At 36.0% G+C, this 26,623-nt stretch overlaps 2 protein-coding genes across 5 annotated transcripts in view; both read right to left on the bottom strand.

The window, feature by feature from the left end:
• The window catches only part of PTPN22 (protein tyrosine phosphatase non-receptor type 22), a 34,762-nt gene extending 23,135 nt beyond the window's left edge, over positions 1–11,627 (bottom strand). The window contains exons 1-3 of the mRNA XM_081324110.1: positions 11,419–11,627; positions 11,069–11,179; positions 1,555–1,663 (exon numbers count right to left, since the gene is read on the bottom strand). Of these exons, the coding sequence (XP_081180236.1) occupies positions 1,555–1,663; positions 11,069–11,155 (196 nt within the window). The 5' untranslated portion in view covers positions 11,156–11,179; positions 11,419–11,627. The remainder of the gene's footprint in view (positions 1–1,554; positions 1,664–11,068; positions 11,180–11,418) is intronic.
• A 3,124-nt stretch (positions 11,628–14,751) lies between these two features.
• BCL2L15 (BCL2 like 15) lies at positions 14,752–26,568 on the bottom strand. 4 transcript variants are annotated; one of them, XM_081322876.1, is made up of 6 exons: positions 26,233–26,567; positions 23,676–23,741; positions 23,307–23,504; positions 20,494–20,630; positions 18,151–18,366; positions 14,752–17,497 (listed from the first exon to the last, which is right to left on the bottom strand). In XM_081322876.1, exons 3-6 carry the CDS (start codon positions 23,446–23,448, stop codon positions 17,486–17,488), a joined length of 507 nt encoding a protein of 168 aa, XP_081179002.1. In that variant the 5' UTR covers positions 23,449–23,504; positions 23,676–23,741; positions 26,233–26,567; the 3' UTR covers positions 14,752–17,485. The 4 variants fall into 4 exon arrangements, with proteins under 4 accessions (XP_081179002.1, XP_081179001.1, XP_081179004.1 ...); XM_081322875.1 differs by lacking the exon at positions 26,233–26,567 and adding an exon at positions 25,534–25,865; XM_081322878.1 differs by lacking the exon at positions 23,676–23,741 and having other exon boundaries at positions 26,233–26,568.
• Between the last annotated feature and the right edge of the window lie 55 nt (positions 26,569–26,623).

Raw genomic sequence — 26,623 nt, 5'->3', positions numbered from 1 at the left:
ATATTTTTTATTGCAGATATATAATTAGCTCATTTAGAAAACTGAAAGAAACTCCCAATCATATTATCTGGCTGTGCCACAATTCAAGAAGCAATATAGCCAGTAATAGTACTTACAGTATACACTGAAAGAACCTACAGTATCACTGGCCAAACATTTCAATTTCTTCTTTTTTGTTAGCAAAATTTTACACTTTTGGCTTCTTTAATGTATCTATTACTTCCCCAATAAAATTAAATGTGAAAATAAATGTATCCATTTTATCCTGGTTCCAAATAAGTTCATGCAAATTGAAGATTTTTCTATTCTTGCATGGGATGGAAGATCAATCTTGGATCCTACAACTATGGTCTATAGAACCATGGTCCATATTTTTAATTAAAAGGGAAATAGCAGTGACAAAATGATGTCATTGGAGAGAGACCATGGCTGTATTATTTGGTACGTGTTCAAAACTTGTGGGGGGATTGTTGATAAGAAAGTAAGTAAGTGCATAAAAATAGTTCCTAAATATTGAAAAGTCACACAGCTAAAAATATAAGTTTGATTTTAAATGTTAATCACATAGGTTGGAGTGGCTAATGGGAAAAAAAGAGGTGGGGACCATGGGTCAGTACTCTGCATTACTGGTACAATAGCAGTATATATTCTCTGTTTCCTTAAAGTTCAGAGCAGGCTATGTGGAAGTTGTGTGAGGAAGTAGGAGGAGTTTGTGATTACAAATTTTAAAAGTGGATTCATGATCTATGACTCATGAGAACAGTGTCTTGGAGTGCTGGGTGGAAGACATTGTTCTGGGAAATATGAAAAATCATTCAGCAGTGGTATGGATATCATGGTGTGAATGTGGTCCATAACTGTGCTTATATTGCAACTGATATGTATGCAGGGGATGTCCAAGTTAAGAGATTACACATAGATTGACTTGGAACCAGAAATATGTTTAGCTCATGGAATGAACACTTTCTCTTTTGGCTTCCCGCAAGTAGAGATCTACCCAATTGGGTGCAATTCTCATTCCCTGTGCTTGCTTGTTTATTTTCTTTTATTAAATTTATACCCAGGCCTTCATTTAAATCATGGTGGCATACATAATATCCCCTGCCATTTTGCCTCACAGAGAGTTGTTGCCTAAATTAATCATTCAGTGAATTTCTATGGCTAAAGGTGCACTAAAATCTGAGTAGCCCAGCTCCAAGTCCTATACCACAACTACTACTACATGATGAAATATTCTTTAGATAATTTTAGCAAACGGGGAGGAGATGACAGGAAAAAATCCTTCTGTGGATTGCTTTAATTTATGAACTAATCTATTTACATTATATTATAGGTTACCAAGGAATAATGGTATCCACAGGAGGGACTTCAAACAGCCAAGATGGCTGATATACTACCCACAAATACAAAAGGGGTGAGATTTGCACTGCAATGCCTTGTCTATCACCTTGCCCTTTATGACTATCATCGTCCTTGCATAATTTCATTCTCCAAATGACAATGATCTCATTGTCAATAAAGACAGCATAGCAATTGTGTTAATTTGTAGCTTACATGGTAAGATGTCTTTATATCGATTTTTGCTGCTATTTTCAGGTCTTTCAGACACATTTGTCGGGTATATTTTCTCTGCTCTATAGGTCGCTGATTGCCGCTTCAGTTTCTGTGGTTAAATCATAAAGTGTAATTATACAAAGGCTGACAACAATAATACACATCTGCATTTCTCATTACTTCCTGACTGGCCTCTCTTGAGATAACCACAGTAAGAACTAAACAGCCCTCGTGGCTTTGCTGGGGGGCTCTTTGACAGAATGGAAATTTTATGTACTTGCCTGATCAAGTATCCTACCTAGATCAGGCAAATGCATTTTTGATGTGGCTTCCTAGACAAATATGCATTTGCTGCATAGGTATGATGTGGTGGAAAACATTTAGTTCAGGTACACTGGAAAATATGAAAATCTTTCCTCTACACAATTGTGACTAAATGCCACTCATTACTGCGTTTTTCTGCATGCTGTAATATATAGTAAAGGCCATAGTGGCTGAGAATTCTGGAAATTGCCACCAACACATGGAAAGTGCCAAGTTGCCAGAGCTGGATTAGACCATACTATCTAGAAGGCAACCTGGATTTTGCAAAACAAATGGCTCAACCATGAGACTCTTCCAACTAATTCCACATATAATTTCAAGTATTCTTTGGATTTTGTTTTTTTAAAGGAGGAACAAAGTCATAATCCTGACATTATTAAAAAATGTGGCATATAGTCTTTTTATAACATCAACATTTCTCTTTACAGAATGAAAAATATTTGTACAAACCTTCATTCACAGAAGAAGCTACAATGCTTCCACAATCAACTGTGTTTTAGTAATAATTATACATTCACTCGTTTCTGTATCTTTTTGTTACATATTGTTTTATAACAATTGGTTTGTTCCCTTTCATATCCCTTGCTCCTAGCTTCCTGAATTTCCAGCACTGACAATTTTTTCTCAGAATATTATTAAAACAATCTGTGGATTTCGCTCTTTCCCATTAATTAAAACAAGAACAACAGTTCCTGAATATACATAGCCCCCAAAGGCAATCAAACCAATTGAAGTCAAACCAATAAAATTTGGTGGCAAACTATTAATAAATGGAGGTATGCATTCATACAGATTTCAACCACAAACAAACAGCAAAGTGTAGGAAAAACTTAAGACGCCTTAAAACACACACATCAAACGTTTGTCCCAAGAAATCCTGGTTTTGTCTGTATATATAATAAATATATCATGTCCTCACTTAGTTAGAGACACAGAGAAAATACACCATGTGGCTCCTGAAAGATTGTCTTCCCCGCACAAGAATCCCTAGAAAGTCATATAGTCGTACAGATCCTTATATAGTTTTCATTACTGATTTTTTTCTTTTTTTCATTTTACTGTTATTTGATTATGATTGTTTCTTTTACATTTTAATGGATTGGGAAGTGCTCAGAACATAGGTTATTACTATTATTTATTAAATTTATTAGCTGCTCATCTCATTTCAAAGCAAGAAAGATACTCATACATAAATAGAATTAAGAAAAGAACAGGAAAGACTGCCAGAGTCACAATGTCAAATTAACAACATTGGTGTGTGTGTGTGTGTGTGTGTGTGTGTGTGTATGTGTGTGTGTGTGCGTGTGTGTGTGTGTGTGTGTGTGTGTGTGTGTGAGAGAGAGAGAGAGAGAGAGAGAGAGAGAGAGAGAGAGAGAGAGAGAGAGAGAGATCACAATTCACAGTTCAGTTCTTGCTCCCTGCATTTATATCCATAGATGACTGTAGGCCAGATTGGTCAGGAAATAAAGAGCTGACTATCACGTTTTTCTTGCAGAGGAACTTTAACTCTAGATAAGAAAAAGCTGAGACAGATAAATGTAATGAGAAGCTCAAAGGGAGAAAATAGAAACCCGGATGAGTCCAAAGTTTCTTCAGAGATAGTGCTTTGCTCAATCTGATGGGAACCAATGATTCAGAAATCTGGAAAAGTCTCAAAGATCATTTGGCCCAATTGCTTGAGTGAGACAAAAGCCTTTAAACACAAACATTCCGAATAGATTAGTCAATACTTCTTTCAAATGAGTCACATCACAAAATTATGCTTGTAGCAAGAAGCTAGAGACACAGAAGTTTAGTATTTGCTTTCAATTTTCCTACTGTGGGTGATTTTTTAAGAGACTTAACAGGACAAATCTATGAAAAATTACAGGACAGGCAATGGTAGCAATAGGAATTGAATTACAGTAGGGCACAGGGAAGAAATCCTGTGCCACTGGCAAAAGTTTCCTTAACTGAGATTTTTAAAAACATGGCAGCATGATATGGCCAAAATTGGTACAAAATTTTATATATTTTTTCCTATGATTTACAATCTGGATGGACATATTCATCTTCCAGTCTGGATTGCAGCGGTTTTGCACAGGATGTCGAGGGTGGGGGGTGTTATGTAGGTGGGAGGACATTGTCATGCACTGCACTCATGAAATAATGACCTATATTGGTAATGGGGCTACATTGTTTGAGAAGCCTAATAAATTGGGAAAAGATTTTCTGATGAATAACTTCCATCTTTTAAAAAAAATGTATAAAATGGGCACCCCTGAGCTGCTAAAATGGCTGGCCCATACTGCTTTATGGTATATCTTTTAATTGTATACATATACATTTAAAATGTAGCCTTTCAGCATCCTTAAAACAACTATTAAGACTCAGTTGATTCAAGGTATCAATCCTTTCTTGGCCCATACTGCTTTATGGTATATCTTTTAATTGTATACATATACATTTAAAATGTAGCCTTTCAGCATCCTTAAAACAACTATTAAGACTCAGTTGATTCAAGGTATCAATCCTTTCTTGGCCCAAGAGTTCCAATAAAACATTTTTCTTGCTGTATTCATATTAGGGATATTCCATATTGGTGTCCCATGTGAATATGGATCAAAACTTAACTGCTTGTCTAGTAAGCCCAAATGCATCTAGCAGCTTTTAGATGTGGGAAAGACAACCCTGTATCCTCTACATTGAGCTATGTTTGATGCCCACTTCTGCAACACCTGCAATTAGATTGAAGAAGGTAATAAAAATTTAAAGGAGATAGTAGTGATCCCTGTAGAGTATCACAATGTAATTTAATAGGTGAATAGAAATCAATCTGTTTGTAATAGCTCAGCTATGTATTGCAGATACCAAATTGTAATCCTATGTACAAAAGAGGATAAAAAGCTAAACTTTTAAAGAACACACTCATAAAATTTAATGTGCATCGCATCATAATAGACCACGTTTATCTGCTGGTTATACCAAAAACATAGATCAAGTTTATAATCAACAAGCAAATATTGTTGCCTGATCTCCCATTTTCCCCTGGTATTTTGTTTCTTTTAATAAATAGAGAGGGCTGCACCATTTCATTATTTTCTGCAACTAATTGCAGCATCCCTGGAAAGAATAATAAAAATATAACAGCATTTCCACTGGGTTTGGAACCAGGAACTTTCTGCACACTGAGAGACTGTTCTAACTTTTGTGGCACTGAAATAATTGTGTAACCACATCAGTAAAAAATTGAAGGTGGTGTGCCTTCAAATATGTGCATTTTCAAGCTTTACCTTAATGTGTGTGTGTGTGTGTGTAATTTTGTCTATGTATAAACATAGACATACCTATAAACATACAAGCATGTACATTAAAATATATGCGCATGTGCATACACTGAATAAGATCCACTCACAGGAAGGAAAGCAATTGGCTATTATTTTCCAGGAGCAGAAAGGAAAAAGGGCACAGCAGCAGAAGAATTGCCCAAGGAGAGATGTTCGGAGGTGAAGTCTGAAGTGAATCCTTTCAAGCTGTTCAATCTGGACAGGGATTTCTTAAACTGGCTCAGATTTATCTATCATCACGGGACATGGGCAGCTTAAAAGTGCAGAGTGGATACAGCCTAAGATGGATTATTGGACTATATGATTTTAATTAAAGGAAGTTTGCTGATTTAAATCTTTCCAATTTTATTTGAATCAGATTTTCAAGTTACACTGTTGTTCTAACTGATACTGCAGTTATCACATGGGTTTTTCCCCCCCAGTGTCATAAGCACTTAAAACTTGATGTTGCCTAGAATAAATTTCTTTCTCTGAGATACAATATGATATGGAGATAAAAATATGCAAGGGGGTGGAAAAGAGAGAAGAATATTTGTTGGAGAGCATATTAATGGACAGGATCCACTGCTATATCTTGAAAACCACTGCAGATATTTCTTTAGTCTCCTGGGCCCACTCATTTTTTTACCAGCTCTAGCGGCAGTGAACCATAACTCGGTGCAGCTGGACAGGAAAGGATTTTGCATATGGCCTTCTAAGCAAAATGTGAATGATTTCTTTTTCCACAGCCAGTTTGTTGTTATTATTTTACTTTATGTATAGCTTAATGAACCATGCATACGTTTGCTTTAAGGAAAATAAATGTTTTTATACAGAGAAGTGGATGAAGAAAATCCAATCCCCCAGTCTGCATGTGTTATTTTTTTAAAAAAAATATTTTGATGGATGCATTTTCTAGCAGAGATCTCCCCAATCAGAATGTCTTCCAGAAATATTGAATCCATGGCCAGCTTTAGCTCATGGCTAAGGAGGCACTGGCCTAGGGTGCTGAATCATTCTAAAAATGCAAATGTTTGTGTTGGCAGTGTTGGCACCATTAAACAATGTGTTCTAGGGTGGCTTACACCTTTGAGTCAACACTGGTTCAAACTCAACTCCCTATCAGTCTAACTATTGCTTAGAGTTATGGGTGACAAACATTCATACAGATAGAGATCATTTCATGCTTTAAAACATAATCCTAGCACAAACAAAAAAATGATGAGAATGAAAGGGGTGAATAAATGAGAGACGATACTATCTGAACTCCCATAAAGGGGTGAAGATCTTGACAACTAAATCCTAGTTTTGAAGCACCAATAGACTATTAAAAATATAAGCCTGTAAACGTGTACTGTATCTAAACAAAATATATTTTTTTCAAATGTTATACTGAATAAAATATATTAGGCTGCACTTAAACAGAATGATTTGATCACCATCATTCAGGTTTCTCTGTGCTCAAGATGCCTGTGTATTTTTTGTTTTTTTAATTTTAATCTCCCCAAGACAAAAGGATTCCACAGTATGTAGTACAAGTGCCACATATTAATTAATTACTGTCCTAAAATAGCACCTACTTCCTGTTTCAACTGGTTTTTTTTAGCATAAAATAATGAGAATACAACTTGATGGGGAAACTGATTGTGTGAACAAAGTGCCCATTCAGTGTTTTCTAACTGCAGTCATAAAAAGTGTTTCTCCCATATGGTTTAGAAAATGGCCTATATAGGTTTTCTCCCTCATCAGTCACAGCTACCTGAAATTCCCAGCCAGCATAGCCAGTGCTGGCTCAAATTCTAGGAATCACATCTGAATGACATTTTGGAGAAAACGAACACACACATAAGCGGCTGAAGGAAAGAGATTTTTGGAAGGTTATGGATATAGCAAATGACAGTAAGAATGCAGTTTAGAAAAGATACTTTGTATAGTCAGTTCAGTAATAATTCTGTGTTATCTAATTCTATATATTAACAAGTTGGTATTTGAAGCACATTGCCGTCATTAGTGCTGATCTGCAATGAGGTGGATAGTATACTCTAGAGCATCAGTCTACACAAATTTTGCTCCTGCACATCCAAACACAAACACACCAACTCTATTAGTGCTGATGGAGATTTTCCATTCTGTCACAATTTTCAGAGACCAATGGACGTGGCTACAAAATGACTCTTTCAAATTTGAGATTTATTCACAGGCTCCACTTGGTAGGCAGTTTGTACATTCTTGGCAGACACTGGCTTACTCATTTTCTGAAGCTACCATTTTGCCCACTCTCAGGCTACTACCATGACAGTTTTCCTTGCTGCGAAGACTGGCTTTTCTAAAGAATATGTTTGAATATTAATATGTATCTGTACAGTAATTTAAAGTCAATTAAAATTAAAAAATAGAGCCAGTTTGATGTAGTGGTTAAGATACCAAGCTAGACACAGGGAGACCGTGAATTCTAGTCCTGCCTTCGAGACAAAACCAACTGGGTGACCTTGGGCCAGACACTCTCTCTAGTCCTATGAAGGAGGCAGTGGGAAACTACTTCTGAAAAACTTTGATATGAAAACAGGAGTGAATATAAGGAAAAAATTGAAAATATGAAACTGAACTATTTGTCCATTTCAAAAGTTATAATTAAAGGGGGGAAAGGAAGTAGGAAATGAAGATGGATATTAACAGAATTTTCTTCAATCAAAATTGTCCTCTGAAAATCCAAGTGAATCAAATATGTTACTCCCATTTTGGATAAAATGGGTCTGGTGTTTTCGTTTGCAGTATCTCAGTTTTCTCCTGACTAGTTCCAAATCCGGAAGCTTTGCAGGAAGTGATTCAAAGACAAACACATACATTCTGATGATTGCAAACAAATTCTGATGATTGCAAAAACTATTTTATTGAGAAATCAAGCAATCACCGAGAAGAAAATGCAAGCCATATTTATAATAAAAGCGTGATTCAATTCTTGCACCTATTTCTACTGTCAGTAGTATATCTTGAGCTAATAATGTCTTGCTTTGGGACTGGGAATAATAATTGACATCTATCCTTTGTTGTTGTTTGGTTTCAGGCTGTTTGTTTCTGACCTTGCCATACCTGGTCAACACACAATAGATCAAGAACTATTTTTGACACTCAGTATTATTTCAGTGGCCTCAAAATGTTTGAAATAATTTGGAGAAATGGATCATGTTCAGTTCTGATAGTAAAAACAAACACTTGGCCTTTAATTGTAAATTGTATCCTTTGCATGCCTGCTTGGAAATTGTCCATTGTTATATCCATCAATCGCCAGTTTCATCCTGTAGCTAAAGTCAAATACTAGAAATAAACAACTGAACCAGAAGAAATGCAACAAAGATAAGCAAATAAAAATTAGTATTGTTTGAATAAATGAGAATAATTAATGACTGATTGATTTTATGCTGTTCAAAGTGATATAGATTTCAAGGAAAACGATACCACCATTTTTTTCCAGCATTCTGTGCTTATCAGGCTTGGTGGCATTGTAGGGTGGCAGTGAAGAGCTTTTTCCACCAACACTTCTGGAGCATTTTCATAAAACACACTAAGAATATTTTAGTCATAAGTGAATCATCTGTGAACATTGATGATCCAATAGTACAACAACTGATGCATTTTAACTTGGCTTTTAACTTGGCTTTTAACTTGGCTTTTAACTTTTGTATGTTTGATTTTTAACTCCCTGTAAACCGCCCTGAGTCCTCAGGGAAAGGGCGGTATATAAATGCAATAAAATAAATAAAATAAATAAATAAATATTATAGCAGATGATATTCTACCCAGATTTTTCAAAGTGGAAATTTTTACAGTCTCAAAGTCAGTTCCTCCAAGAAGTGGAGTGGGAAATATCTGCACAGCAAGTTTAAGAAAGAAGGAAAACTGAACAAGCACCAGCTTTGCAAAAGACTGAATATTTTTTTATTTTTATTTATTTTATTTTATTTTAATTCCATTTATATCCCGCCCTTCTCCGAAGACTCAGGGCGGCTTACAAGCTTAGCAGTAGCCTTCATTCTATGTATATGCCTGCTTATTAGGGCTTTCGCACACACACCCAAGCGGCATTATTACAAAGTCAGCTTAATTGCCCCCAACAATCTGGGTCCTCATTTTACCTACCTCGGAAGGATGGAAGGCTGAGTCAACCTTGAATATAGGCTCTCTACTACAAAGGGGAGTCAAAACATTGACTGGTAAAGACCTGAAGGCTAAAAACAACCCCCTCCAGGCCTAACAAGCTGCAGCAGGAAACCAACTAACAGCACCCAAAGATTGAGCCAATGGAAACAGGGCATGATGTCTCTGGAAGAGCATTGCAATTGACTAGTAACATTTATTGCCATTGTTGCTTTAGGCAATGGGCTTATCTGAATGAATATGACTAAAGAAGTAAGCAGTTCTAGTATATCTGGGGAGCATCAAATGTAGAAAAAGTTGTTTCAACCATGTAGAACTTTAATATGTATTTCAAATTTATACCCCCAAACTCATAGACATAGACACTACAAACATATTTATGAAAGCAAGAAGATAAAATATTGCCCTTCTTTGTACTTGGTAATTATAGATTTCTTAGTAGGCACTTTTTGACAATACACAAAGATTCTTCTGTAGAGGTGGACTATTTAATACAGTTATTGGAAACTAGATGGGTTTGTTTGCAAAGACAAAATTCTAATTTCTAGCACTCTGATATCTATCAGTGCCATGCCGAGTTTCTGTTGCAAAAGTCTTTTTTTTCTTTAGCAGTAGAGAAGAACTCTTATCAAATTAATGAAAAGATATTTATATTTTCCAGTCATTTTTTGCCAAGGAATCTGAGACATTCTAGGGTATGTGCTATCCACTGCCTCTCAAATTCAAGTATTAGTGTTCATACAAGCTGAAGTTATATTAGAGCTATTATTTACACGAGGACACAGTGATGAATATGCTATCCTTCAAGAAATTACCCTTAGTGACCTACTAAAAACTGCCATGGACTCCTCAAAACATAATTTTCAATCTATAGTATACTGGAACACGGACAAGTTGTTATTAAATTGAAGGCCTCAATTCACAGTCATCATAGTCTTCAACTTGTTATCTTTTTCCTACGTATGTTTTTTAAATCTTTGATAGGCTAAGGCTATTTTTGATTTGGTTCTTGCTAATCATCCTTCAAGACTATACAAACATTATTTTTAAAATTATAATCTTCTCCTTGGGCTGGGGGTTGAGGTGGGAAGAGGTTGCTGCTGCTAAACCCTGGCCCTGCTTCTGGCTCTTCACTTATTTGAATTTGAATCAGAAGGAGAGGCAATTTCTTCCTTCTGAGTGGATGTATGGATCGCACTGAAAGAGAGGAACTGAATAAAGGTAGCAAGGAGGCAAATGGATTCAGGGAGAGCCCTACAATGATAGCATTTAGTTGGAAGTCTCCCTACAACCTGGAGTCAACAGTGACTAGGGCCCTCCCAGGTCACTTATAATCTCAAGTGCTCCTTTCTTATCCTCCATATAGTGGAAAATTTATCTTTATTTATTGTTTGATTGATTGATTTCTATAGCTGCCCATCTCAACAAGTGACTCTCCCAACCATTTTGCAATCAAGCTAGCACTATTGTTCAGTTAATACAATCCCACGACAAAAAACAGGAAGGATCGAGTTTGAACCTTAAAGTAATTTAAGGTTCAGGCAGTTCCCATCTGTCCCCTTCAATGCTATTTTAAATGGTTGCATAGCAAAAACAAAAAACCACCAACTGCCCCCCCCCCCTTATAAGCATGAATTAGCTGAACCAACAGGGTGGTCTTCTTAGAACACGGAATTAATTCTTCCTTTAAAATGAAACCATGCTCAGAAATATTGGTGCAGCTTGCTTACCATATATTCGTTTGTGAACTCTTCTTTGTTAAGGTTTCTGTTTCTGATCCTTTCCAGGTTTTTCATGATAATTTCTCTTTGATCCATGCCGTAAAACCAGATGAAGATGAACTGTCAGAAAGAAAGATGAACATGACAAATACATGCTACAGTGGAAATAGCCACCAGTGTGTGGAGGGTTCCTGTTGGAGTCTGGTTTGCTTAGTTCATCACAAGACAAAAAGGAAGTGACTATGTATGTAGCAGCCACAGTGAGGAACTTAAAAAAAATAATTCCTTGCCAGGCCCTAGTGCCTTTAACCATGAGAATGAAATAATATATTATTTTACAAAATGAAAAAGCATCTTACTTTAGTTAAAATGAGCCTAAAAACACGCTGTTCATTTTTCTTTAAGATGAGCTTCTCGCCCAACAGATCATTGAGATAGCATTCTTTCCATGAAGATAAAAAGGGGTGGTGGTGGTGGAAATAGCAGCAAAGGTACCTCAGGTCCCTGATATACGACTGGTAATGTAGACAGATTTCAGTATTAAATCCATCTTCTTCATTTATAAGTCTGATAAGTCTGAAATACTTTTGTGCTGATAACCAGCTTTCTCAGATTTTAAGAGCATTCTTTGTTCATATATCCACTTTTCTCCTCCCACCAGAAAGAGATGGCGTAGCTTTTCAAATATATTAGTCACGCCTTAGCTCTAAACTTTGCAGAAAATATTCCAAAATATTCAGACATTGCTGCCCTTTCACATGACCTAGACTGAACTTTCCAGAGAACTTCAGCAGCAGACATTTTTATGTCCAAATCTTAAACTTACCCAGAGATTATTTTAAATTGACACTAGACAGTTCCTGGAATGCAGACTATTGGAGTGATTTTTGTTACTACCCACTCTCCCTTCAGAAGAACATTGATTTCAGTTTTTGGAAAACTAAGTAAAAACAAGTTTCTAATTACCTCTTCTGCCTACTTAACTTACAAAAATAGTGCACAAGAAAAGTTTTGTCTCTCTGCCACAGGGGAGCACTGCTCCCCAGCTGTTTCTTAATTGACATGTTAATGACTAACATATGGAATATCCCATGTGGTTGGAACAAACCAGATACTCAGAATAAATACATAAATAAGCCAAAGTTTATTTAACATTCTTCATATCACCGTATGTACCTGAACCCAAATTTTTCTGGCTTTGTTGCACGTCCAGCAGGCATGATTTTTTTTTAAAGAGCCTCATGTTTTCCACATTTCCCTTGCCCTACAAACCTAGATATTTCTTTCTGCCATTGGTTAAATGGAGCAAAATAGGTTTTGCTTGAAATAAAAACATAATTCTAGGCAACACATTCATTTCTTTCACAGACATTCTCTCCAACAATGACAATTGTAATTTCTCCCATTTTGGCATGTCCTTCTTAATTTCATTTCATGCCTTAATGTAATTGTTCTGAAACAGCATGTAATTCATATTTTATCGTAGTAAAATCTTTTCACTTTTTTCTCAATATTAAAACCATTTTTTGCCATCAATTCTTTTTGCTCTTCCATCCTTGTGTTTTTGTTAATTTCTTTATTTTCCCGTTATTAAATTTAAATCCAGCTAATGCACCAAAATCTTTTAATTTTTTTTCATTACATTTCTATTTCTTCGAAAGGATTTTTTGGAATTTTCACCATATAATCAGTAGCACCAATAATTTATATGTGTCCGCTTTAATCTTCACTCCAGCAATTATTTATTCTTGGCTTATATTGCTATTCAATACTTCCAAAGATAAGATTAATAACAGTGGTGACCAGGAACATCCTTCTTTCTGAAACAATGTTTCATTTAACTTTCATGTGAAGGAATTGATTTTTCTTTTAAATGTTAAGGTCAGTGGTCTAAAAACCAAATTCTTAGATATCCAAAACATATCAGTTCTTGAAAAACATATATGTCTTTAAGAAAAATAAGCATATTCCTTTGCATTATCATTTTTGTATCTTTATGCATCCATAAGCTCACATATATAAAAAACTTTTGGTATTTTACCATGTATTGTTTTAATATCTTCCTCTGAACAAATTATTCCAATTTCCCAATAAGCACCTTTTTAATGGTAAGTCCATTATTTTATAAATCCTTTGTAAAATGTTACTTTATGCTCATTTGGAGCATAAATTTCCCTTTATCAGACTCTTGGTCCCATGCAAAATACTTCCACCACTGCCACTCCCCACTCCCCCACGTCTACCATAATCAACAGTTTTGCTTGTAATTGGGAGTTTATATACAAAACAACTTCATTTCTCATTTCTCACTAAATTCTTCACCAAATTTTTGCAAATTAGATATTTTATATCCTTTTTTCTAATATGCGTTTCCTGTAAACAAGCTATTTTTTTCCAACAATTTAAAGTACTCAAATAATTCATTTTTGAGAACATTTGCTCCATTTAAAATCCATATTTATGGGGGAAAAAGATTAGAAAATAGCCCAGAACTTTATGGGCATATTAATTATTTGGTATCATTGTTTGATATCAAATGGAAAAATAATTGGTAGAATTCACAAGACAAGAAGATTAAATGTAACAGGAGATTAAAACTATGGAAAGATAGATTGGACCAAAGTTTTGATGGTAAAGAAAAGGCAAAGTGGGGGGGAGGGCAGGAGAAGCTTGTAACTATGTCAGGATTTCCCTTTCCGTTTAATCTCCTGCGGTCAAAGTTGCCACAAATTTGCACTTCAGTTTTACATCTAATTTAACATCTCTTCCTCCTAATTATATTTGCCTTCACAGTGACACAAAAAGGTAAATATCAGTTCTCATGCAAACATGTTGGTAACTAACACCATGCATTGTAAAATTCAGATAATAAAAAAATACTTTTTTGTTGGATGAAAAAAATAAGTATAATACCTACAGCTTTCTCTTGATACATCTCAAAGAGGTAGAGAAGAGACAAGAGAAACTGTATATTGTATTAGTTAATTTTGGGGGGAGGGGGCAAAAGAGTATCTAGATCAGATATGAAGAGGGAATTTGGATTTTCTTTTAACCAGAAGTGTACTAGTTAGGCTGCTGGAACAGAAGTGGAGACATTCAGGTTCTACTCCACCTTTGGTAACGAAAGCTTACTGAGTCACTTTGTGTCAGTCACTGTTTTCCAGCCCATCCATCTGTTACTGTTGTGAGGAAAAATAAGTTAGAGTTAAAATCACATATTCTGTTACCTAAGCCTTCTTCCACTTGACAATCAAAGTCAGTTCTAGCTGTGGTTTCTAGCACTTGAACTCTAAGCACAACTAGGTGAATAGAGCTGCCTTCATCCCACAGATGAAAAATGATGGTCTTTGCCCACTGTTGAGTTAAACTGCCTGTGTTAATCATGAATAAGCATAAATGAGAGCCAGTATGGTTTAGTGCAGTTTGTCTCAACCTTCGGAACTTTAAGATTTGTGGACTAAGCATGCTGGCTGAGGAGTTCTGGGAGTTGTAGTCCACATGCTTTAAAGTGGCTGAGGAACACTGCTCTAATGGTTAAGGTACTGGGCTAGGCACGGGAAAGTCAAGATTTTAGTCCTTAGTTCAGAACTCATTTTTTTAAAAATGATAACCTGTGTTTAGAGATGGGTTATTGCTTATCAGTTTTGCAGATGACACACAATTGGATGGAATACTTAATACTATGGCTGACAAGTAAACATTTGAAACAATCTTGACAGATTCAAGAAGTGAGTAACAGAAAAATCTAAATGTAAAGAGGTCCATTTATGAAACAAAAATCGAATGCAGAAGTATAGGATGGGGAGGGAGGTTAACTTGGCTTGTAATGATGTCTGTATAAAAACCTTGGAACAGTAAGTGACCACAAACAGAATATGAGTCAGCCATGCATTGAAAATGCAAATGGAAAATGAAAATGTAACCTGTTTCTACAGAAGTGTAGTTTCCAGAGAATGGGAAATAATAGTTGCATTTTTTTTATTTTTTTTTTACAAATTTTATTGATTTTCTAATATTACATTCACATATTTGAAAAGCAACGTGGTGGCTGAGTAGTAGTAATTCAATTACATACAGATATCATTAGTACAGATTTCAAATTGCTACCATAAACATTTCTTCTATTTTCCCCTTCATATATACTGTCTATTTGTAAATTTAAAGACAAGTTTTATCCTATCAATCACATAGAAAATAACTTTCTTACATATATCCATAGTTTTTAGATTACACATATTCTAGTTGTTTTAACATACAATCTTTTAGACGATCAATGACCTAATAAATTTTTCAGTTTTAGATTTAACGTTTGATATTTATCGTTCCCAAGATTTTTAATATACTCCCAATTCATAGTTGCATTTTAATCTGCATGCTTTTAAAGTCTGAGCACCAAATTTTAATGAAGTGGTGTTCATGTGGTACCAGTTCATACAAACTAGAGTAGGTCCAGAGAAAGGCAGCAAGGATAATAAGAAAGCTAGAAATCAAACCCATCAAAAGAAATTGAGGATATTCATGAGGTTTAGTTTTGAGTAAAGATGATTGTGATGGTATTTTTCAAATACTGACACAGTCTCCCTTTCTAGAGTGCAATACACAGGCAGGTTCAGATTGATTAAAAGAAAACAAAGCCTCCATTCAATAAGAATAGTTTGGCAGGGGAGCCAATTGCCTAAAATGTGAGCTTCGCCTTACTGGCTAGACAATAATGTGTTTGGGAAGCTTCCATTTGGATTCTTGGACTGAGCAAGAAGTTGGACTTATCGGCCTAAATGGCTCTTTTCAAGATTGCAATACATTTTCTTTCCTTTGTGTGAGAACTGGAATTATAGTTCATGAAGACAGATACAGTGTATTATGTCGTGGGCTCTGAAGAGCAGGAACGAGGACACGCAGAGGAGTACAGACAAACACATACTTTATTTAAGCAGAAACTGTACTGAGAGATTGGAGTCACCCTGCTTCAATATATAGCCAGGCCCTATGGTATTAACCAATCGGATTGAAGCCATGCTGGCCACCCAAAGTTGACCAATTGTAGGACCGGAGACGTCCTGTCTGAATTGCTGGAGAACCGTTAGTTCTCCAGCAACGCACGTGGTTATATTCCAAAAGCCCAGTACATAACACAGTGGATAATCCTAGTTCTTCTCATTGTTTCTTTGATTCTGATTTCTTTAAACACATTCTAGAAAATAGTTGAATTTCCTTAAGTAGCACTTAGACTTTCATACCACCCTATAGTGCTTTAAAGCATGCTCTGGGGCTGTCAGCATATTGCCCCCAATAATCAGGGTCCTCATTTTATTGACCTCGGCAGGATAGAAGGCTGAATCAACCCCAAACCTTATCAGAATTGAACTCTAGGCTGTTGGCAGAGTTTGCCTGAAATACTGCATTCTATACTGTGCCACCAGGGCTCTTAGAAGAAACATATAGAAACATAAACTTCATTTTAGTCAAAAATTTCTGCATTCCACAAAACTACTATTTTAAACAGGATCAATCTAATCTAATGTAACATTTCCCAAGCTGAAGCTCTGCTAGCTTGCTTGGAAGTGTAGTTCAACACATTTGAAGGATGTGAGATTAAACAAGGTTTGACATATGAAAGTAGAATTTGCTCAAAAACAAAGATTTTCAAGCAAGAAGGGAACAGCCAGTCTCACCATATCTATTAAAAAAGAACGAACTGTCAATAAGGCAGAATGCTTCAAAGCAGTTACTTCTAAGTAATTCAAATTTCTAAATCAATTATACCTTGTTATATGTAGATGCTACACATGATCATAATAAATTGGTTCAAATGAAGTAGGTTTCCAGATAAGACATATATTTCACAGCCTTAAACTTTAATAACTCATATTGCTTCTATCTTTCTTATTCTTACTGTAGGTATTCTTAACTACCATCTTCAAATACTAATATGGTTAGTTAAAGGTTTCTAACGTACTTTACAATATTTTTCCTGAGATGTTTTATCCAGCAAATGTTTACATATAAAGAACTGACACCAAATAACAATGCAGGAAAATGAGATGCAAGTAACGCTCCTGTCTTCCCAGATATGGACATTTCCTTTGTATGAAACAGGAATATATTAAAAACTAGGACCAAGGAATTGATGATCTACTAAAACAGGGAACTGTAAATTGATGCATTGTATTATATGGAATTGTGGCTGCAGGAATTATCTATGAAATTCCTTGGCCAACAATTTAATTGCAAGGACAATCAAGCTAGTATGATTTTATTTTTAAATTAAATTTATTTTGTTTCTTGGCAGAATTGTATACAGCCTTTTCAATTCATTTGCAGTTCCATTTCTAGATTTGCAGCAACTCTCTCCCACTCTATTTTATCCATAATAGCAGATGGATTTTTTATATTAGAAGCAAGAAACTAAGGGCTGTATAGACTTCTTCAAAGATTACCCTAAAAAAAACAGAAAAATATTGGTAATTAGATAAGGGTGGAAGGAGCAACAAATGACCTTTCTCAAAAGTATACAGTAAAGATCCCAAATCCATTGTTGTGAAATAAATTGGGATTTTGATTTAAGACCTGAAGATGACATCAGTAGATTACCCCCATACCTTATACTCAGAGATAATATCATTGCACAAGATAAGAATATGGTCCCACCATTAAATATGGAAGGAGCTTGCCTGTTATCAGCAATCAGCTCCTTCTGCTTGTTGTTTGGGGATTGTAGATTAGTGACATCCATGAATCAGGATATAAGAGACTCTGCACTCATGTGCATGTGAGAAAGGAGTGGATCACATTGCATTAGTGCAGATTGCTTTACATTTAGAAAAAATTCAGTTAAAACTGAGGAGTAAATTTTTACAATAGGATCCTGAAATTTTTCCATATGGTGCTTCCAGATTGGTTGGGACTGCAAGAGTCAAAATTTCTAATGAACACAATCATTGGCTGCTTAATAATTTTGTTCACTGGAATTAATGGAATAGTAATTCATATTAGTAGAAGTTATTTTTCCTGTTTTCTGAGCTTTTGAAGGTTGGCCTTTGAATGCAATCTACCCAAGTGCTAAGTCATAGTCAAACATTAACTTAACTTACCCAGCCACCTTGCCTTTCAATATAGTCTCTGACTTCAGGATTTCTGTTGATTGTTTCTGTGAGTATGGATGCAGAAAAGGTTTCATGAGTTTTCTCTATAAGAGTCGCACACAACTTCACAGCAACACCTAGAAAAGCTCTTTCAGGCTCTAACCCATGAGTCTGACTGATCCAAATCCTGCTGAGAGATTTTGCTACTTCTCCAAATTTCTTTATCTGTAAACATAGAAAAAAACAATATTTTTTTAAAAAAAATGCAACTACTGAAAGACAACAGGTATTTATGGTGGGGAACAGCTCTGGTTCACCTTAAAACTTAAATCAAACATTTATCACTAGGATCAAAGATCTCTTTTGTTCTACTTGTGCAACAAAAGTGTTTGACGATTGTAACACTTAAAGTATTTCAATTAAAGCTTAGAATAGTCTAGGTTTCATGAAGCAAGCAATCCTTTCTTAGGAAAAAGATGAAGGTCAAGAATTGGTGAAGAAACAAGCAAATATGAAATAATGATGTCAAATATGCAAGTGCCAAATAGTTTTTGAAAGGCTACCTTGGAACAAAGTCCTCTTAAGAGAGTGTGACTTCTACTATCCCTGCTGTTGGAATCACCCTGCCTAATAACATTCAATCACTAGAACAACATCCATAAATAGCATTATTATTTTTTTGCCATGATTCCAAAACCTTCTTTTTTTTCAGGCTTTCCCTGAACTTAGCTTACTTTGTTAGCTGCACCCTCTAAACCTTGATTTCTGATACCAAATTCTCTGTTTGGATCTCTGGGCTCGAGCCTGTTTTATTTACCACTGTCATTTTTTTTTCAATAAAGGGAAAAAAGAATGACTATAACATTGATTTGGGAAAGTTACGCCTAAGGGTTCAGATGGATTTGAAGTAAAATTTTGAAATGAATTATAAGACTCTTTCCAATGAGAAACTGCTGTTAGTTTGAATTCTTTAAGAAATTATAGGATGGTGCTTTGAAAACTGGACACTAGAGGGAACTAGAAGGAACTGAAGATTAAAATGACAGAGAATGAGGTGGCTGAATGGAGTCACTGAAGCAGTAGGCGTGAGCCTAAATGGACTCCAGAAGATGGTAGAGGACAGGAAGGCCTGGAGGAACGTTGTCCATGGCATTGCAATGGGTCAGACACGACTTCGCAACTAACAACAACAACAAAGATTAATAAAGGAGAACAGTTAAATTTGACTTTCTAATATACAGAATGCAGTTAATTTTGAAAGACTCTGTCATTATAGAAAGGCTATGCTTAAAAGACATTACGGAAGAGGAACAAGTTTTATCAGGCAAGGCTGAGACTGATTTGAAAGGGGATTTTAAAATGAGAGGCTATAAGAAAGATATGGAAAAAAATGCTACACTGGGTATTTGTTTGTTTATATCCCACCTTTTTATTTTTATAAATAACTCAAGGGGGTTGCTACCTAGTAGTCCTTCCTCATCCTATTTTCCCTACAACAACAGCCCTGTGAGGTAGGTTGGGCTAAGAGAGAATGACTGGTCCAAGGACACCCAGCTGGCTTCCATGCCTATAACACAGAAGTGGAACTCACAATCTCCTCCACCTTAACCATTATTAGACCAAACATGCAAGAGAAACTGTGATGTCTTAATAATTAAGAGGGATCTACAAAGTAACACATCAAAAGAGTGGCCTGTATATCTTTCCTACATGGTATTTACAAAAGAGACTTTTGTTAAAGTTTTGAAGGATTTAGTGAGAAAGGACAGAAAAAAATGAAAAGAAATTAAGTTCCAGGACATTATTTGAATGGATTAAAGATCAAGATTATTAAAGTAAAAGGAAGGGTTATAAAGTTATTTTATGTGGTTAAGGTTACATAGGTATGTTGTTAACTCTAATAATAATAAGGCTTTAAAGATTTGTTTGTAGATAATGCATATGGGAAGAACAGATCATTTGTTGTATTTTAAGAGAAAGTGATAAGTTTCTAAAATTGTTTATACTTGTTATGGAGTGGAAAGTTATTTCATTATATTTTTCTTTTATTCTTTTACTACATTATTTTTCTTTTCTATTTTGGCTTCTTTTCTGCACTTGGGTTTTCTTTTTATTCTTTTTTTGAAGTCTGTATTAGCTCATACCTTTTTAATTGTACAGTAACATTCAACAAAATTACTATTTTAAAAAAAAACAGCATAACACATATTAAACTAGGACAGATTAAAGCAGCCAATATAAAATGCTTTGCATCTATGAGGCAAAGTATTCTGGCATAATTTACATCTACATAGATGTTAGTTAATGGTAAACTAAAACTAAAGAATTTGGAGCAGAATGCTTAGAAATTACCTGTGTTGTGCTCTCCTCTGCAATAACTGCCTGTACCTGGCCCTCCATCTCTACTTGGCACTGATCTCCTATGGATCGCAGTAAATTGGCAATAAGAACCGGATCAAATCTGCTTGCAGAAACAACTCTTTCTTCCCCTGTATAAAAACATTCTAATTCAATTTCTATTTCATTTCAATTCCGATCCTTTTGACATGTCCATATAACATTTATCTACATTTTAAATGTAACTAAAGAGAATTTAAATTTGCTTATTTAAAAAAATACCGGTAATTCTCAGGTTACAACCACTTGTTCAGCAACCAAATTATGAAAGTGCTAAATGAAGGGGGACTTGCGAACAGTTTGTGAAGTTGTGATTAATGCAGCATCCTTGCAGTCATGTGATCTAACTTCCGACATTTCCTATTGGCTTCCAATAAGAAAAGTCAATCGGGGGAGCTGGCAGGAAGCTGCAAGTTGCTCCTACTGTTTTTCCACTTGCCTACTCTCTATAGTAAGGGATGCGGTGGCTCAGTGGGTTAGGACAGTTAGAAGGTTGGCAGTTTGGTGGGTCGAATCCCGAGTGCCGCGTAACAGAGTGAGCGCCTGTTACTCGTCCCATCTTCTGCCAACCTAGCAGTTCGAAAGCACGTAAAAATGCAAGTAGAAAAATAGGGACCACTACGGTGGGAAGGTAACAACGTTCTGTGCGCCTTTGGCGTCTAGTCATGCCGGCCACATGACCATGGAGACGTCCTCGGACAAGCGCTGGCTCTTCAGCTTTGAAACGGAGATGAGCACTGGCCCCTAGAGTTGGAAACGACTAGCACGCATGTGCGGGGAAACCTTTACCTTTACCTTACGCTCTATAGTCCTTGCCTTTGGCGCCTTCTCTGTCCCCCTATAGTACCCCCCCCAATGTTCCATAGTGCCTGACTGTGACACTCCCTTATCCACCCATAGCTCTCAACCACAGTTCTCATCTGTCCACTGGTCTCTCTGGATCTTTATTTTTAAGGGTTCTTCCGTGGCTATGAAGAGAAAACAAAGTTTTCTATCTCAGAGAACAAAGAACTGAAAAGAAAGGACGAAAGAGAAAGCTCACTCAACTAGCCTAGCTTGCATAACTATGAAGCTAAAAGCAGTGGAGGAAAGTTAATGGATATTATCAAAGTAACAGATACATTGCACAAGTGACATCTAGATATATAATGGTTGTAAGCTTCCAAATGTCATACAGCATGCTCAGAGTAAATTATCTGCTTCACAACTGGTGTGTGTGAGATAGAATTTGGCTCACACAATGATTTCACAAATGATTGCACAGAATAAACTGACCTATTTGGTTTCAGTTTCAATTTTGGGGCTGATTCTTATGTCACTATTAGATTTGGGGACTCACATATGGTCACTTTCATGCCTTACCACACTGGTCGTGATATCTGCAAAGACCATGGACTAAATGGCTATGGAAAATACCATCATTGCCCTATTACATACATTTGTTCCTATTTTCAGCTATCACACAGAACAGTAATTAGCAAGAGTATTAGCATTTAGCTCTATAGGGCTTTGCAACACTCTCTGGGTAGTTTACAATGTCAGCATTTAGACCCCCAACAATCTGGGTCCTCATTTTACCGACCTCAGGAGGATGGAAGGTTGAGTCAACCTTCAACCCCTTCAGGATCAAACTCCTGGCAGTGGGCAGAGTTCGCCTGCAATACTGCCCTTTAACTATTGGCCAGCAGTGCATAATTATTTTTATATATATAATTATATTTCATATATCTCATCTTTCCTGCTACTGAAACAAGAGTTTAGTAGTTTAGGATTTTGAAAACTCAAGGACTGATTTTGTTATAGGGCTGTCTGTGTTTAAAACCTGCCTCCTTAAAGTCCCAACTTCAGGGGCAAGAAACTACGTTGCAGACAAATAGATATAATGTAACTAAAAATCACTAATGGCACAAATGGCCAAAACAAAGAACCGATACCGATCAACCTGGCAAAGGAAATTAAAAGAACAAAACTCTTATGCTTATGCTTCTCTTCACCCACAAAAGGGATAACTAGACACCATATAGAAGGCAAAGAAAGAAGTTATAGAAAAAAAAACAATTAAAATTGCCCCCTGGCCATAATGATACACCAGAATGGTCGTGTTCACTTCCACCCCACACACAAACAATTACATGCACATACTCAAACACAAAGAACCAAATCCCCTATAAAAACTATTTCCAAGCATTTCATCCTCTCTCTCCTACTCTCAAGAGCGAACGTCTTTATTTTGTTTTGGAGAATAAATGCATCACCTCCTTTCCACCAGCAGCATGCTTTGCATTTCATTTGCAATACCCTGACTTGGAAAAGGGACCCGGAAAATTCTTTTACCAAAACCAACTAATGTCTTAATTAATAAGCAGTAGATTTAAAACAGTACTGTTCAATTTTAAAACTTTGTTTTGGAGTATCATTACGAGTTAAGAGTGAAGTTTTTTGATATTACAGACACATTTCAGAATTAAGCAATTTCTTCTTGCTTCTTAAATGCAAGGTTTTTTTTTAATGTTAGTTTGGGATTTTAACCGTTTATTTAAATGTAACTGATTAAGATGACAGGTCTAAAATCCTTTAAATTAGTGGTTTCCACTACGGCCTAAAGAAACTAGTTTTGGTCTTTAACAAAAACCACTACGGATAGCAAACTTTTTTTTTTTACTCCAAGCAAGAAGATCCAGCAGCTGGCCCTGACTTCAAAATTTGGGAAATACAAAGCCACCCCCCCAGACCCCACCACAATTTAGTTTTGAAAGAAACCCTTGTACCTTGAACAAGGGGTGCATTTGCAGTGCACAACTTCAGGCAACGTTCAGTTACTGGTGACTCTTGCTTCTTTAAGCAAAGAGTACTGAACAATGCTTCCACAATTTGTTCTGTTTGTTCTTCAAACGTCATTGAGGGGTTCATGTTCAGGTATGTACCGGTATTTCAGGTATCTTGCTAGGAGTTGTTTCTTCGGTTGTCTAGAAAAGATCAAGCATAAAAAGTCTCCAGCAACTTCCTTCATTTACAGCTCAAAACAAGAAACATAATTTACAAAGTAAAATTATTTACATTTTCTGTGATACATGTGCAGCCACACTTTCATCATTTTAAGATATTGTCATCTATGATAACTAAAAAACATTAATTACCAGAAGTGTTTCAGACTATCAAGTCCGCCAATGCTTTCTCTTCTACCATTCAAGATACACAGTTGACTAAAAGGAAGTAGAATTTAATATTTGACATTGGTTACACAACCTTTGGACGCCAGGGCATTTTTATGTGGCTGTAACAGCAATAACATATCTCATTAAGTAGATGATTATTTTTTTCAACAATTTTTTCAGTTACTCTAGATGCATACTATAAATCTCATCTGCTTGTAATTTTATAATATTTCACAACCATTTCCTCACACTGAAGACGAGCGGGGTTTTCCAAGTACAAAGTCCCCTTCAACTTTATCTTGACCCCCAACAGTTTTATGGATCCATCTATGCAGGCTCTATTGACAATAATTTGCTACTTATTTGCTACTGCCCCCCCATTTGTATTCTAAGGACAATCCTGTTATTTCTTGATACTATCCCATTTAGCTTCTAACTGGGAGTTCTCCTGCATTGCTTTTAAAGATCAGTTAAGCTTGGCTAAGCACTACTATCTACATGAACATACATATATGTATTGTTTTTTATTTAAATTTATTGGCTGCCTAAGTTCAGTGGAACTTGTGAATATACTATGCGTATAGCAGTCAAGAAATATTATAATCCATAGACGTTAACATAACCAAGAAACAGAGCCTTTCACGTTCACGAGACCTTAGGTCCAGGGATATAAACAAGTCTTCAATGCCTTTGGAGAGGCACTTCCGTGGAAGCAATGGGGGACTGAAGACAACTTCACTTTTAGTGGAGCCAGAAGCCATAGTGGAAAGTGGTACCAGTGAATGGGATTGGCTCCCCAAACTCCTATCTAGATCAGGGAGAAGTTTTGGGATTGCTCAGAGTGCTTCTAACAGATGTTCTCTACAACAAGACCAGGTAACAGTCAGGATTTTGGAGTTAGCTTTGCTAAAACCATAGTTCAGAGCCATCAAAAGGATGCTGAGTTCATTCACTTCCCCTTTTAATAACTTTTACTGGAAATGGTTTGCATTTTTTTATATATTAAGAACTGCAGAAGAGCAGATTTTATTACACTGGATGATTTCTTTCATCTTACAATGAAAGAATCTTTATTTAAGTTTAAAACATATAGAAACATTTTTTTAAAAAAAATGGAAATAAAAAAGGGTAATTACAATGTTGATTTTGGAAACCTTTTAAATGGACTAAGGGTCAGATTGACTGAAAATAAGATTTTGAAACACAAAAAGTACTTGCTGTGATTTGTTTAAAATCTTATTAAAATATATAGAGTTTGAGTTTAAGAAATTTCTTCCTGGGTAAATGTTGTGGATGAAAGAAAAACATGGTAAGAGGCTGGTTACTATAGCCAGCCAGAAAGATTGTAATTAAAGGGTAAGACTCACTAATACAGAATGTAGAAAAGTATTTTAACTCTTAAAGAATTCAAGTATATTTGGGCAGTACCAGTACTTTGTGTTCGGATTGTCTGATACAATCAAATGGGCTTAAAAGAAGAGATTTTTAAAGGAGGATATTTTCCTTCCCCGTGCCATAATGTGCACCCTTCTCCAGGCAACTGGCTGCTTTCTCCTTTCTCCCTCCTCTCCTTCCTAGGCAGTCACTTCTTGCAAGATTTCACTCTTTGTCAGTCTTATTAAAGCAGACCAGATTAAGAAACCAATGCCATATCAGTCAGGACTACATTTCTGAACTGTATCTGGCAAGTCTGCCTATGCTTCCTCACTTTTATCTTTGATTGAACTAGGTCTGAGATATATACCCAAAGTCCTCTTTTACATCCCTGGCTTTCTGACTTCACAGTAGAGTGCCAAAACTTTTAGTACTATTAAACTGCAAATGAAATAGGCTGCTTCACCTGTTTACTCTCAAGGAGAGCAGCTCTGCTAAACCGGTGAGAAAAGGCATTTTTCCTGCCTGCAAAGAAGCAGCAGCTGTTTTCCTCATGCTCCAGAAGAAACCTAATGACCTTCTCCCTTTCCTGGACTTCGGAACCTATTTCCCAAAATAATGTTTTCTATAAAAGGCTTCAGTGGGATGTGATTCTCAGCCACAAGGCAACAGGGGTTCAACCGGCAACTTCTCTTCTTTCCATGAGGCTTGCTTTGAATGAAAACATGCACATGAGATGTGGGGAACATTGTGTAATCATGACATAATTCCAGTTTTTCCTGGGTTTGTCAGCTTGAAGAGTAAAAAGTAGGAGACTCCAAATTGAAAGAATGCAAATAAATGTATACCTAAGGAAAGAAATGTAACTTAATTCTTTTCTTGAGTGAGAGTTAATTTTCACTGCATGAAACTCTGAAGGATTATTGAACTGGCAAAAGCAGCATGCAGTGTCTTCTCCATTGCAAGTGCTAAGTATAAGAGGAGAAGGAAAATGAGGGCAGCCCATCCAAAAATATGCTGTTTTTCCCCCCAGTGCTGCATATAAATTTCATCTGGATTGATATAAAATAGGATGCAATATTCTCTCCTGCTACAGCCATTTTTTTCCAGAGCAGAACAACTAATCCCTGCACATAAAAGTAACAAGGGCAGGCAGCAAATTTACCTGAGTTGCAGAGACAGTAAAAGAACTATGAAAATGACACAATTTACCTGGGAAAAGAGAAAAGCATACACATTTTTAAACCTCCTAAGTTTAAAGAATCTATCTTTATATTTTTCCCTTCAGTATTAGCATGAGTTTTTAAAATACAATGTATTTTAGACCAGTTATCTGAATATTAAGCTATTCTGATTTCTTATGCACAGTAAGAAATTTTAGAGAGCTGAAGCAAATATATGCTCCCTGATTGCTGAATAAGCCTAGGAAAGAATCCATGTAAGAGCAAATCACTTCAGATGCATGTTACCTTCCACTGAACTGCCATCTGAACTAATACTCTTCCTTTTACATGAGGAGCTGTGAAAACATGGCTTTCAATGTGGCTTTTGGGGAT

The sequence above is a fragment of the Vipera berus genome, assembly GCF_964194415.1.
Source record: "Vipera berus genome assembly, chromosome: 3".
NCBI classification, from domain to species: domain Eukaryota; kingdom Metazoa; phylum Chordata; class Lepidosauria; order Squamata; family Viperidae; genus Vipera; species Vipera berus.
The sequence above is the reverse complement of the archived record's forward strand: the minus strand, read 5'-3'. Positions and strand labels throughout refer to the sequence as shown.

What these genes read in the sequence shown, in the direction of transcription:
- BCL2L15 (XM_081322878.1), bottom strand. Translation starts at nt 23,448, where the DNA reads ATGAACCCCTCAATGACGTTTGAAGAACAAACAGAACAAATTGTGGAA. An exon ending in AAATGCACCCCTTGTTCAAG is followed by an intron (nt 20,631 to 23,306) that starts GTACAAGGGTTT and finishes GTTTTTATACAG; the next exon opens with GGGAAGAAAGAGTTGTTTCT. An exon ending in CAGAGGAGAGCACAACACAG is followed by an intron (nt 18,367 to 20,493) that starts GTAATTTCTAAG and finishes CTATGTTTACAG; the next exon opens with ATAAAGAAATTTGGAGAAGT.